Below are 15289 nucleotides of genomic sequence, written 5' to 3'. Positions count from 1 at the left end.
GTATTGGTCCCCAGAGCGAGTTGCCTCCCTTTAACTAGAGTAATCATTTCCAGAATTCTCACATGTGTTATTCGGGCCGAGTCACCGGGAGATATTATCAGGTTGTTTGCCTGCGTTCTTTTTCAGTTGTAACTAGGACAGGTTGGGTCGCTGTGACATTGCGCTTGGACGCTGTATCGAAATCTGGCTGTGTGCAAATGACAGGCGATATATTTTCGATTATATTTCAGTTATATTACCTAAAGTTTGTAAACAGTATTGGCACGAGGGAAGATATCAGAAATGGCGTTATCGCCTCAACACGTGCAAGAACCTGATAGTCTGCCGATAATGTCGGATAGATGTATCATGCAACTGTACCTGGTATTTGTCGAGGCTGTAATGGAGACGTCAAAGAACAAGTGTGTACATGTTTATTTAGAAGATTATGTCTCTCTCTAAGCAGAACTTCGTCCGCATGTATATCGACCGATAATATCTCTAAATATATATTTATTCTGTATAAGGGACCGTTCATAATTTATGGCTAGGGAGGTGATGATGATTTTTATGGAGAAGCATGTACAATGTGAATGACTCCCCCCTTTAAAATGTATGTACAAAATAAGTACACACACCCCTGCATGTCATGTACAAAATCAATGACCCCTCCCTACCCATAATTTCTAAGCATAATTTTAAACATATTTTTATGCACAAAATTGATGACACCCCCACCCCCAGTACGTATGTACAAAATTGATGACCCCCTAGCTCTCCAGAACAAAATGGGTGTCCCCCCCTGAAAATCATCATCACCGCCCCTAGTCATAAATTATGAACGGTCCGACCGTAACCACGTTGTCTATATTACACAGACCCATATATTACCTACATCTATCCCCTGATACTTGATAACCCTGACAACCCGTGAACCTGTATAAACGAGTTTCGTTGTATTTGAAGTTTCAATTGTACCATATCTTAAGGAGACCCCGTGGACATGTATAAACGAGTTTCGTTGTATTTGAAGTTAAAATTTTACCATATCTTAAGGAAACCCCGTGAACATGTATAAACGAGTTTCGTTGTATTTGAAGTTTCAATTTTACCATATCTTAAGGAGACCCCGTGAACCTGTATAAACAGGTTTATTTGAACGTTGTATTTGAAGTTAAATTTGAAGTTTCAATTTTACCATATCTTAAGGAGACACCGTGAACCTGTATAAACGAGTTTCGTTGTATTTGAAGTTTCTATTTTACCATATCTTAAGGAGACACCGTGAACATGTATAAACGAGGTTTCGTTGTATGCAATTTGAAGTTTCCATTTTATTGTGGTGATGGATTACTGAGTCCCTACATGCAGGATCAGCGCTCTCATGTGGAAATACAAGTGCATCGTCTCCATAATGTACAGGTTGTAGCCCATTAGTCACACGAGAAACTAACATTAACACAATCAACTTATCTGTATATAATGCACACGTAAGAGTTCAAACTGCATCTAAACTAATTGAACTTATTACATGTTATTGTATTTTCACTCCAGTGTTAAACAGCCAATGTGTTAAAATATAAAGGACTGTTTAATTGTAAACAAATAAGTGTGTGTGTGGTTTTTTAGAAAACAATTCTTTTCTGTTTTGTTGTAAGATTTATAGTTCTTGTTTCGAGTTATATTTTGGTCATTATGTTCAATAAAATAAGATTTGATTTTATTTAATTTTGAAGTCAAATGTTTTATTTTTTCGCTGAGAGGGGCGGGGTAGCTGAACCTGAAGACAGATAATGATATCATATTACTGGTCAATACACTGAACAGCTGACGCACAGACCATAAAGCTGGAATACTGCTGAGTGCGGCGTAAAACTTAACTCAACAACCCACAATTAGACCGCCATAAAGCCGGAATACTGCTGAGTGCGGCGTAAAACTCAACAAAACAACCCACAATTAGACTAACGCTTAGTCTCTGAATATATATAATTTTGATAGTAACAAACAAGCCCATTTAAATCGAAAAGGAGACCCAGGGAGACCAGAGATTCAGAACCTGAGGAAATCTAGACTTGATTTATTTAGAGCTTTAGCACTGCAGAGGGGGCTTGGCAGTAGGGAAAATAATGTGGTTCAGGGACTGTGAGACAGACTACCCGACAATCTGTGAACCATAATCCCTTTCTTTCAATCCTGTCATTGTATACATAGACTTGCACTTAGTCTATGAACATACATAAGTGGGATAGAATCAAACAACTCTATCTAAATTGAAAAGGAGCCCTACTGAGCTAGCAGATTGAGAACCTGAGAAAATCTAGACTTGCTCATTTAAAGTTTCGCATAGCAGAAAGGGTTGGGAGGAAGAGAAAATAATGTGGTTCAGAGACTGTGACACAGAATATGCTATACAAAACAAGGTGAGATTTTTGTCCAGGTTCAAACTTCCATCACTTTTGTTCCTTATCAGCTTAGTTGCTTGCCTCTAGCAAAATTATGCAGTGGCAGTGTCTGACGCAGTAGCCTACGGTGATCATACTGTATGTTGTCATAGCGACCACGGCAGCCATTGTCACATATCACATTTCATTCACGCTCTACGTCGTCCACGTTATCGTGAAATGAAGATTGAACAGGACGACAGGTTTTATTTTACACAGGAATAACTCTCTTGTTCTAATAAGGCCACATAAAAAAAATATTCTTTCTCAATACTTTTTTAAAACATGGGTCGTGCGGCCGGATTATATTTTTACATTTTAAGTTTATTTTATGTAAAAAAAATTCCTTGATTTCTGAGGAAATTTACACCTTTCTCCGATAGAAAAAAAACTTAGGAAAAATCATGTGAAAAATCATGCATATTTTGAGAGTCAAATTTTCTCTAGTGTATAAAAATCAAAAAGATCTTAGGGTTGGGTCGAACTTTTGGGTCTGGCGGTAATGAGAAACAAGAATATGTTTATATATGGCCTAATGTTGCAATGTTTCTTGCAGACGTTTGCCTATCAGTATCTTCATGAAAGATTTATTAGGACAGGAAATGTTCCCATGTCACCTCATGGATTTGAACTCTTGGGATTCATACAAGATCTAACTAAAAGGATAGGGAACTTCGATACAACAGATGACTACTAACCTAACTCTTTTACAAACTTATCTTTCAGCGTGTTTCAATTAAATAAATTGCATCGAGTGTAAATATATCCATTTATTTCAAATCGTCGTTAACCTTATTCGCACAGAGTATTCCCTTAAATAAGATTATATCAATATAACTTGTGGAATAATAATGTTGGAGAATAAAACATTTTATTCAGCTAGTTAGACCACTGACACTATATAGTATTGAGAGTTTAGTTTTACGCCGCTTTTAGCAATACTCCAGCAATATCTCATTTACACCAAAAATAGTGTACGAGTATGTATGTTTTTACGCCGCTTTTAGCAATATTCCAGCAATATCACGACGGGGAACACCAGAAATGAGCCAGAAATAGCCTTCACACATTGTACCCATGTGAGGAAGCGAACTCGGGTCTTCGGGGTGGCAAGCGAACGCTTTAAACACAAGGCTACCCCACCGCCCATGTAAGAAAAGAAGCCAGTCCACTAAATGTCTCTGTTAAGACGTGTGGCTACTTCAGTATTCGCTTGTTGTTTGTCACCGTCACGTTTGATAGCATTGTCATTATGTCATTTACTAATCAAAAGATGTTGAAGAACATCCGATTCATGAATATTACTCTACTTCATCTGTCATGATACGGTACTGTAACTAAAATAACATGAAAAGGTTCAGGTGCCATGGCATGACGGCTTAACTATAGTAATGTGACTGGCCCGCGGGGTAGCCAAGTGGTTAAAGCGTTCGCTCGTCACGCTGAAGGACCGGGTTTGATTGCCCACTTGGGTACAATTTGTGAAGCCCATTTCTTGTGATTTTGCTGGAATATTGCTAAGAGCGGCGTAAAACCATACTCATTCACTCACTAGTAATATGAAAGAATCGTGTTATCTTTAACTTGTTTTGTGTAGTATGTTGATGGCAATTTCTAGAAAACAACACAGTAGTTTGAATCGCGCCATTGTCCTCAGCGGATTGCACACGGCGCATTTTCACCAACCTGACTTGTGTTGTCATGTACATACATTGAATTACATCATCATGATTAACTAACATAAACATGTCTGCTAAGGCATTCCTTCCCCCCATACTACTGGTTTTTCACGAAGACCTAACTAAACCGGCCAAGGGGTCAAGGCCGTATCCGATTTGTCCACCATGTCCAAGACAACTTGTCTCCCGGTTTTCTGTGTTGATGCGTTCACAAAGACGGCATTCGGCGGCAACCCCGCGGCTGTGTGCCTCGTTTCAGCAACCACCACGGTGAATATATGTTTGACCTATTCTCCTGCCGTTTCAACTGTTTTCAGCAATGTGATAATTACAAAGTAGGCCAGTCCTCACTCACGTGGCGACCGTCCAGTTGACCCGTTTCAGTGTCCGTATATGGTTCAGCATTCGTAACTATTCGTGTCATTCCGTGTATGTCACGGAAAGAGGCGAGTAGTTACGAATGTATGGTTCAGCATTTGGCGTTACTCGTCTTTTTCCGGTAAACGTCAAAATTTGACGAGTGACCACGGAGTTGAATTTGACTGGCCCGCGGGTAGCCAAGTGGTTAAAGCGTTCGCTCGTCACGCTGAAGGACCGGGTTTGATTGCCCACTTGGGTACAATTTGTGAAGCCCATTTCTTGTGATTTTGCTGGAATATTGCTAAGAGCGGCGTAAAACCATACTCATTCACTCACTAGTAATATGAAAGAATCGTGTTATCTTTAACTTGTTTTGTGTAGTATGTTGATGGCAATTTCTAGAAAACAACACAGTAGTTTGAATCGCGCCATTGTCCTCAGCAGATTGCACACGGCGCATTTTCACCAACCTGACTTGTGTTGTCATGTACATACATTGAATTACATCATCATGATTAACTAACATAAACATGTCTGCTAAGGCATTCCTTCCCCCCATACTACTGGTTTTTCACGAAGACCTAACTAAACCGGCCAAGGGGTCAAGGCCGTATCCGATTTGTCCACCATGTCCAAGACAACTTGTCTCCCGGTTTTCTGTGTTGATGCGTTCACAAAGACGGCATTCGGCGGCAACCCGCGCGGCTGTGTGCCTCGTTTCAGCAACCACCACGGTGAATATATGTTTGACCTATTCTCCTGCCGTTTCAACTGTTTTCAGCAATGTGATAATTACAAAGTAGGCCAGTCCTCACTCACGTGGCGACCGTCCAGTTGACCCGTTTCAGTGTCCGTATATGGTTCAGCATTCGTAACTATTCGTGTCATTCCGTGTATGTCACGGAAAGAGGCGAGTAGTTACGAATGTATGGTTCAGCATTTGGCGTTACTCGTCTTTTCCGGTAAACGTCAAAATTTGACGAGTGACCACGGAGTTGAATTTGACTGGCCCGCGGGGTAGCCAAGTGGTTAAAGCGTTCGCTCGTCACGCTGAAGGACCGGGTTTGATTGCCCACTTGGGTACAATTTGTGAAGCCCATTTCTTGTGATTTTGCTGGAATATTGCTAAGAGCGGCGTAAAACCATACTCAGTCACTCACTAGTAATATGAAAGAATCGTGTTATCTTTAAACTTGTTTTGTGTAGTATGTTGATGGTACTTCTAGAAACAACACAGTAGTTTGAATCGCGCCATTGTCCTCAGCGGATTGCACACGGCGCATTTTCACCAACCTGACTTGTGTTGTCATGTACATACATTGAATTACATCATCATGATTAACTAACATAAACATGTCTGCTAAGGCATTCCTTCCCCCCATACTACTGGTTTTCACGAAGACCCTAACTAAACCGGCCAAGGGGTCAAGGCCGTATCCGATTTGTCCACCATGTCCAAGACAACTTGTCTCCCGGTTTTCTGTGTTGATGCGTTCACAAAGACGGCATTCGGCGGCAACCCGCGGCTGTGTGCCTCGTTTTCAGCAACCACCACGGTGAATATATGTTTGACCTATTCTCCTGCCGTTTCAGCTGTTTTCAGCAATGTGATAATTACAAAGTAGGCCAGTCCTCACTCACGTGGCGACCGTCCAGTTGACCCGTTTCCAGTGTCCGTATATGGTTCAGCATTCGTAACTATTCGTGTCATTCCGTGTATGTCACGGAAAGAGGCGAGTAGTTACGAATGTATGGTTCAACATTTGGCGTTACTCGTCTTTTTCCGGTAAACGTCAAAATTTGACGAGTGACCACGGGTTGGAATTTGACTGGCCCGCGGGGTAGCCAAGTGGTTAAAGCGTTCGCTCGTCACGCTGAAGGACCGGGTTTGATTGCCCACTTGGGTACAATTTGTGAAGCCCATTTCTTGTGATTTTGCTGGAATATTGCTAAGAGCGGCGTAAAACCATACTCATTCACTCACTAGTAATATGAAAGAATCGTGTTATCTTTAACTTGTTTTGTGTAGTATGTTGATGGCAATTTCTAGAAAACAACACAGTAGTTTGAATCGCGCCATTGTCCTCAGCGGATTGCACACGGCGCATTTTCACCAACCTGACTTGTGTTGTCATGTACATACATTGAATTACATCATCATGATTAACTAACATAAACATGTCTGCTAAGGCATTCCTTCCCCATACTACTGGTTTTCACGAAGACCTAACTAAACCGGCCAAGGGGTCAAGGCCGTATCCGATTTGTCCACCATGTCCAAGACAACTTGTCTCCCGGTTTTCTGTGTTGATGCGTTCACAAAGACGGCATTCGGCGGCAACCCCGCGGCTGTGTGCCTCGTTTCAGCAACCACCACGGTGAATATATGTTTGACCTATTCTCCTGCCGTTTCAACTGTTTTCAGCAATGTGATAATTACAAAGTAGGCCAGTCCTCACTCACGTGGCGACCGTCCAGTTGACCCGTTTCAGTGTCCGTATATGGTTCAGCATTCGTAACTATTCGTGTCATTCCGTGTATGTCACGGAAAGAGGCGAGTAGTTACGAATGTATGGTTCAGCATTTGGCGTTACTCGTCTTTTTCCGGTAAACGTCAAAATTTGACGAGTGACCACGGAGTTGAGTTGGTAGACTGTCTCACACTCCCTGAATCTCCGAGCTCACTTGAACTTCTTAAAGAAAATTTAAATGGAGTTTTTTGTTCCTATCAAACATGTATATTTGTAGAGACTAAGCGTTAGTCTAGCGCCTTGGCAGTTCAAGATATTAGATAATTTTTCCTGTCTCTTGGGCTGAAAATGCATTTCTTTTTCACCAATCACATGGTATATTTCAACCGAACTATCTCTGCTTATCAATCTGTGTTTTCATACCTTAAAGAGAACATTGCGGTATCTCTTTTGCATTTTGGTTTGCGCGATTTTTTTAGGTTTATACTTGAAGGGAGATCCATTTCTGTATAATTATCATTAATATTATACAAAAGGACCTTATAGTTAAAAGAGCTCCTTATTTTCCACCCAGCAGGAATTACATGGGGTACAAAATCTTTCAGGAGCTGCCACGTTCATATACACCCCAAGCCGCAGCTCTTTCAGTTGCAAAGTTGTGGGCACATAGATCAACTTTTGTTCACGCGGTTTCATGGGTCCTTTTATTGGCTGTTGACAGAGATAGTCCTATGTATGAAATAAAACGTAAATGCATGTTTATTATAAAAAGTGTTTATTGTGTACAACATATTAATATCAACTTTAAAAAAAAACAATACTTGAAACAGACTGCTTGAGATCATTTACAAGTTTATCTATTCAAAATATACACGTAGGCTTGTTTCTTTATTAAATATTCTTTTATTTTTATTTAAGATTTAAAACAAAGCAAATACATAAAGTCGATCTTTTATATTTAAAGGCCAGTGTTGAAATTTATGTTTTGCTACTGAAGTTTCTCAGCTTCATTCTGTTATATTTCATCGACAGCAGTTATATTTTATAGAACAGATATCTATATTTTGTTTATCTGAAGCATATGTACTTCGTATATACAACGAAAGAAATCGTTTTCTTGAAAAGTGGATTCGACAAAAACATTCAAAACGCTATCCGGAGACCTTTTCCCGGTATGTGATCTGTGCGTTATCAAGACCTTACTAGCCGTAACATTAGCTGAAACAATGCATAGTAACGGCCCATAAACATAACTATGGTACAGTATCACTGCTTTGTTTGATACCAGCCGCCATTAAACATGAATGTTGCCTGCATAAGTGATGTGATTTTAGCGCGATCCAGGTAGTGCTTATGTCGGTTAGAGTTGTCTCCCTTAGATAAGGAGATGTGTTCGTTTCTGCAAATCCTGAATCATGGATTGTATTAACATAAAACAAGGACTAGTCTTTGGGTGGGGACATTGCTGTCTTTTCTTATATGTTATCAGTATTAAATCTCTTTAGACTATCCATAACAGTTTGGTATTTCCAAATGTCTCATTTTCATATTTAAAATATCAGTTTTTGAATCATCAAAAAATGAAAAAAAGTGTTGTACACGGGTGTAGAAGAAATACTGGGCCAAAAGTAATGTTATCGTAATTACTATTTTCATGTTATTTCAAAGAATCTCACGGAAACATTGATGCAGAAGATCGCAGCTGAACTGAACTTGTCGGAGACAGCTTTTGTTTTCAGTGAAGGAAATGAAGGCAGCTTCAAAAAAGGTAATTGTAATGTTTTACATTGCCTACCTTTTTAAACTGATTTACACCGCTACTGGCGCGTGTATAATTCCAGCTACACCCAGACTACAGACTTTAGTCTGTTAACACCCGTGTCCATGTGTTTCACGGAAGGAGTCAGCGTGTATGTTGTGTATTAACCCTCCATGTTGTGTATTTACGCCGATATACAACTGATGTAGTAGGTCAAATACTGTGAGATGCGGCGAAGATCCAGTTCACTGTTCATGTGTTCAGCATAATTACGACAGTATAACGATGGTTGTACTGATGATAGTACCGCATCACAAGGGTCCTGAGTTCGAGTCAGCGGAAATAAAAAAAAAAAAAATAAAATTTCGGGTCGGCGAATTACACGTGTTCGGGCGATGAGGTACACAGAAATAAAAAAAAACCTGTTGCATTTATAAAAAAGCAGTGTTTATCAATGACCATTTCTCCTGGACACAAAGAAAACACGTGTAAAAGGTGACGATTTTAAAGGTTGTGTTGTAAATTCCAGATTGCAAGTTTGGCCTCCGTTGGTTCACACCCACGACAGAAGTGAACCTCTGTGGTCATGCGACGCTCGGGTCGGCAGCTGTCCTGTTCAACAAGATAGGTAGGGACTTAGTAGACAAGGCAGTTGGGCAGAAAAATCTATAATAATACTGAACAAGGTATTTGATGCAGTGGGGTGTCGGGGGTTAGTATCGCTGCTTGGGTAAAGATAGATTTAGTTGGTTGTGATGCTGATCCGATAGATGTAAAGTTATGGTGGTATATGTCACTGTCAGTGGGAGTGAGGTAAGATGAATGGAGAATGGTCTGGTGGATGGCTGTGGGAGACTAGGGTATGACTGACGACGGACATTGGAACTATATGTATGTGGAGGTAGTTTGTGTGTGCACGTGTGCGTGGCGTAGAGCGTATTTAAATTATTTTTAACACACAGTAACCTACGGTTATAACAATTCAAACCGTTCATCGTTATACGACTTCGACTAAAGCAACAGTTCGCTACATCCGTTATAAACATGAGATTCTGGAGAGGCATATATAAGTTGGTATTCAAGTATAAGACAAAATATTATGGATGTCAACTTCTTCTTTATTGAAACACAACGTTTCTGGGCTATTCCTTGCCCCTTCGTCAGAAGTTGACTACCATAATATTTTGTCTTATACGTTATAAACATGTTCGTCATAAACGTAGTCTCCAGGGACTTGTACTAAAATGCCTCCTTTATCAGGAAATGAGTCACAAGAAATATGTTTCAACACATTGAGCGGGATATTAACCACACGGATTATGTTTGAAACTTTCATCACGAAATAAAATCTCAAAAGAATGTTTTCTTTGTAACAAGCACGCTTATGACTATGACAACCATGTGATACTAAACTGTGAAAAATTATTAGGTCTCCGAAATAACTTTTTCTCATCTCTGATTGATATACTTGATGTTGAAACCTATGTAAATTTTGAAATGTTGGAAGACGACGAAATGCTGTCAACTCTCCAAGGTGCAGATACACAGTTCACACGATCCCTAGTGCGGGACACATACCATGTTGTCATTATAAACTTTGCAAACTATGTCTATCATTTGAAACAATATCTTGAGTTTGTATTTTAATGGAGGCACAAGTAACGCCATCCCTTTGTGAATGTTTCTGTACATATCAATTGTCAACTTTGAATAACATTGTCCTGTTTGTAAATACTATTGTATTGTATGTTTGATTGAATTCATGTATCAATAATCTTCGGATTAATTTCTGGAGGAAATAAAGAATCTCTCTCTCTCTCTAATATTTTGTCTTATACGTTATAAACATGTTCGTCATAAACGTAGTCTACTGTACTAAAATGCCTCCTTTATCAGGAAATGAGTCACAAGAAATATGTTTCAACACATTGAGCGGGATATTAACCACACGGCGTCAGGGCAAGTTAATCTCCATGGACTTCCCCTTGAACCCTTCTGGGAAACAGGTACAGTGCAGCTACTTCATTCAGCCCTCGATTATCCATTGTATGTTATCTCCGTTTGCCTGGATAACTGCGAATGGAGATACAGTTCGTCAGATCATTTACCCTCTGTTCACGTATTACTTGAAGTTGAATACATTTAACAGTGATCTGGTTCTCCTAGCACCTATGGAAATGGACATTGACTGTAATATATAGTTCAGGTTAACGTTTACCATTATGTTTTACCAATACCCAGTAGAAGAGAAAGTAATCCTCGCCACGCATATCTTGAAAAGGGTGCATGAATGGACAAACGGCAAACACGAGTTGCGCGAGTTGTCTCCCTTACACTAGTCAGGCTGGTTCACAAGTAGATGTACGACATACTAGTATCAGTGAACAGGTACACGACTGCATTATATGAACAATTGAACATTCCCTTGAAATGAATATTTTTAAAACTCGTACAAGAAAGAAATATATTACATTTTGTGCTTTTATTACAGGACAGATCTGAAATGGAAAATCTCCTCAAGGTATGTACAGAAGATGCATACAAGAGCAACTCAAACACACACGAGATCCGACTACATGTGTATGTTACAGAACGTTATAGCAAGCGCGCCGAACTTGAGAGCACACTTCTTAAGAACCCTTTGCAGCAAACGTACAGCATCATTATGATGCAATGACGGCGTTGGGTGGTCAAGTGTTTTGAATTAAAGCCGAAGTCCCGAGTTCGATTCCAAACATGGGTACAGTGTGTGCGAACGTTTCTGTTGTTCCCCGTCGCCAAATTGCTGAAATAGTGCTAAAAGCGACGTAAACGTGTATTGTGAAACCCCTTTAATTTGTGAACCCTATCTTTCTCAAGTCTTTGTGAAATTAGGCTACATGGGCACAGACTTGATTCATTACCGTCCGGATTGATGAGGTTTTATTCGACAGCGTAGTTTAATGCGTCTTCAACCCCTTGTTTTGTGTCAGGTTGTTGTAGATCCGTCACTAGTTCAAGATTTGGAATACTCCCCTACAACCAAGAAGCTGGTGGTCCGGCTCTCGGACACCGTGACACGGTAAGTCGGACCAGTTGTTACGCACGCAGTTGTTGAATCAAGTTGTATGCTTCTCTCGAGGGTAATGCGGTCTGATGCAGCATTTTTGTAACACACTACAAAAAGACGTACATTATTAGTTACGCGGTGTTTTGTTAGTTGCGCAGTGTACGGGACTGTGAGACCATTGAAAATTCCGTATTTCCTTCGGCAGTACACCCTTTCAAAACACCGTGTGATGAATTTATTACTCTTAAGGTCTTTTTATTTAGCTTATCTTTAAACAACAACATTCAATCATCGGCAGAATGAGACGCAAAACGTTTCGCCATGATTTTTCCTGAACGGCCATAAAGGGAGATAACTCTGGATTGCTTAGTTTATGGTAAAAATATCGAATTTGAGGTTTTGTTAAACGACAAGTGAAATAGAGAAACATTATATTTTTGGGATATATTTATTGACGCAAACAAATAAGAAATTATGGCAACACTTTTCTTACTCTGTTTATACTCATAATTGTATACGCCAACTCTAAAATTCGAAGCGATCAGCCGTTTGGCAGCCACATTCCATCTAAGGTCAAGGTCATTCGTACAACCCATACGGTGTGTCACATGACAGATATGACGGTGTGTACGGTTCGTACATCCTGGCAAATCCGCCTACGTGGTTTGGTATGCTTTGGTTATTGACCAAACAGAATTTGACAAATTTATCTTAAGGGTAATAATACCTGTTATACTGATTTCACGACCATTATAGCATTTGTGACGTAATGGAGACATCATTGTTGGCATAGTGTAATGACGTCACAGAAAATGTATACGTCATAATTAAATACTGTTGACGTCGCATTTACCTATTTTATATTAGCTTCTCGATAAAAGGGTATAGTTCTTCACTATAACTGATCAAAGTATTCCATAATAGTTTTACTACATTCGTTTATTACCTGTTTGGCTCAAAATATGCATGTTTATATTTGTCCATTAATCCATCTCTTGCATTGAACATAACATCGTTTTTGACGAGTCCTAGTGCAGTTTGTATATGCCATCATTGTAAATATTGACCACGTTGGTAATGGGTTTAAATGTCACCCCGTTGATATTGTCCACGAAAGTGTAATGACGTTCCAAATTATTACTACAGACGTCGTTTGGACACTGTTACATTCCGGATAAGGTGTTTGAAAGCCACGATAGAAAACGACAAAAGTTCACTTGGCTGATAATGGTGGATTATAGAGGATGAAAAATGTGTTCATAAATGAAGTTAATATTTTGGAGCTAATCCTCCTTTTTAAAATAATCATTGCAACTACATCACACCACGTGTCCCTAGGTCCGAGCTGGAGGGCCTCCAACCCCAGATACCCCGCATGGTGGAGAGTGACAGCACGGGCAAAGTGAAGGGTGTGATCATCACACTGAGGGGGTCACAATCTAATGGAGCTGTGGACGCTGAGGGGATGGGGTACGACTTTGTGTCCAGGTACTTCGCCCCATGGGTTGGAATACCGGAGGATCCAGTCACGGGTCAGTTAAGGTTTCTTTTCTTCCGAATAAAAACGAAATATTAGACGCATCGTTTCACTTCAAGGACAGATATTGTTGGTATATGTTTGTTTATGTTGAAGGCAGCATTAAGCAATATTAGGGTTAATCTGCGGTCGTCATCTTGATGTTGGAAGATAAAAATTGTGTTCGAACAATATTATACTGTAGCTGGTATTCTATATATGGCCTTATGTTGGTGGGCGATGTTTGGTGTTACAGGGTCAGCCCACACAGTCCTGGCCAGCTACTGGTCAAAGCAGCTGGATAAACAGGAGCTTTACGGTGAGTCTGTAAATTTACACCACCATTCACCCCTGACGGTAACCTTGGCTTATCCCCGAAGACGCGAGTTGTCACGAAACAGGTTTCTCTTGGTCAGTTGCTGTATCTCTGACCTCCTGCGATGCTTCTGTCCACTGACCCTATTAGTTCGAATGATATTTCATCACATACCATTTGTAAAAGGTCCGTGTAACCTAAACAAAAATATATCGATGGAACATATACATCGTGTTGGATTCCACTTTAGATATTATTTAGATTTGACTATAGTAACCTGTCAGTGATCAGGGTAGGACTTTAGTCCTTTCTTTCGTTTATCAGCATCCTACCGTCAGTGTTAGTACTAGGTTTCTATATCCCTATGGTTGTCTCTTGGGGTGGCAGAATAGCCCGATCCCGTCTGAAAGGGTGGGTTTCCAACAGAAATATAAATCCTATGCTTCCTTTTGTTATTGTTTTAATATTGTTACAGGCGTTGTACAATCACTTGACCTGTTCTCAGAATCTTACAAACTCTATCGGTTTGTATGCACACAATGAAGCGATCATTTCCCGAGAGAAAACGGATGATGGATGACACGGTCTTCCGTAGCAGCACCATATATAGAATGTATACCACTTCAAAAAGTTTAATTTGTGTGTTAAAACTTCTTTTGAATTGTGGATATTTAATATCAACCAGAGCGTTAATATTGCCCATTGCCTGATATCTTTGTTTCCAGCTCGCCAGTGTTCCTCCCGGGGTGGGGACATACACCTAAGGGTGGCGGGGGACCGGGTACACCTGGCAGGGAATGCTGCCATCATTATGACGGGGACACTGGACATATGATGCAGTTTCGATTTGCAGGGAAACGACGTAATTTGTCGTTATATTATACAGTCAGATATAACGAACAATAATTCGGTTGTATTATAGATATTTTAAATAATATACTTATGGATTGTAATGAAAAATGTCATTATTAATTGCTTGATTTAGAATATTTCCGGAGTACGTTATTGAAATTATGATAGATCTAATATTTTTGAAACACAATGCACTGGTCACATAGTTAAACGGTCTATAATGTATGCAAACCAAAGACGGGTAATAAACCTTATACTGTCAGGGAACGATTTTGAAAGAAATTGTTTTCAATTGTCAGTGTGCATGCATGTTTAATAATCAGAACGATATTGCATGTATGTTTTACTTGTGTTTAAAATAGAATATGTGTATTCAAGCTGATTGGTTCACTGTTGGAATACGTGTGTTGATGGATGAGATCATGTTGGTTGTGGGCATCTGTGTATCATCCTTTACGAGGGAAATTGGTGGACACGTGGTTCCAGCCTTTAAGACTTCTCAATGCATGTTGTTTAACATTCTATGTCATTTTACTATAATTGTTCATTGTTTGATTTCTTCTCATAATTATCTCCACCGTTGGTTGTTTTTTGTGCATGTTATTATTAAAAGGAGTGAGCCAAATCATGTTCAGTTGTTATTTATTGAAATAAGAGTGAGTGAGTTTAGTTTTACGCCGCTTTTAGCAATAGTCCAGCAATATAACGACGGGGGACACCAGAAATGGGCTTCACATATACCCATGTAGGGAATCGAACCTGTGTCTTCGGCGTGACGAGTGAACGCCTTAACCACTAAGCTTCCCCCACCACCCCTTACCCGTAAAGCCACGTAAGATCAATACACAAACGCAGGACGAATGT

The 15289-nt window shown here is 39.9% G+C and overlaps 1 protein-coding gene across 1 annotated transcript; it reads left to right on the top strand.

Moving 5' to 3' along the window:
* Window positions 1-6692: 6692 nt before the first annotated feature.
* Window positions 6693-15050, top strand: LOC124277174 (phenazine biosynthesis-like domain-containing protein). The gene is made up of 9 exons (XM_046712845.1): window positions 6693-6840; window positions 8602-8701; window positions 9222-9320; window positions 10589-10698; window positions 11184-11213; window positions 11665-11753; window positions 13080-13273; window positions 13514-13576; window positions 14299-15050. Exons 1-9 carry the CDS (start codon window positions 6736-6738, stop codon window positions 14406-14408), a joined length of 900 nt encoding a protein of 299 aa, XP_046568801.1. The 5' UTR covers window positions 6693-6735; the 3' UTR covers window positions 14409-15050.
* Window positions 15051-15289: the final 239 nt, after the last annotated feature.

Source organism: Haliotis rubra, unplaced genomic scaffold, assembly GCF_003918875.1.
Source record: "Haliotis rubra isolate DU_JTF1 unplaced genomic scaffold, ASM391887v1 Scf219, whole genome shotgun sequence".
In the NCBI taxonomy this organism is placed as follows: Eukaryota; Metazoa; Mollusca; class Gastropoda; order Lepetellida; family Haliotidae; genus Haliotis; species Haliotis rubra.
This window is presented reverse-complemented; position numbering and strand designations above follow the sequence as displayed.

What these genes read in the sequence shown, in the direction of transcription:
- LOC124277174 (XM_046712845.1), top strand. Translation starts at nt 6,736, where the DNA reads ATGTCCAAGACAACTTGTCTCCCGGTTTTCTGTGTTGATGCGTTCACA. An exon ending in TGTCCTGTTCAACAAGATAG is followed by an intron (nt 9,321 to 10,588) that starts GTAGGGACTTAG and finishes CTCCTTTATCAG; the next exon opens with GAAATGAGTCACAAGAAATA. An exon ending in AAATGGAAAATCTCCTCAAG is followed by an intron (nt 11,214 to 11,664) that starts GTATGTACAGAA and finishes GTTTTGTGTCAG; the next exon opens with GTTGTTGTAGATCCGTCACT.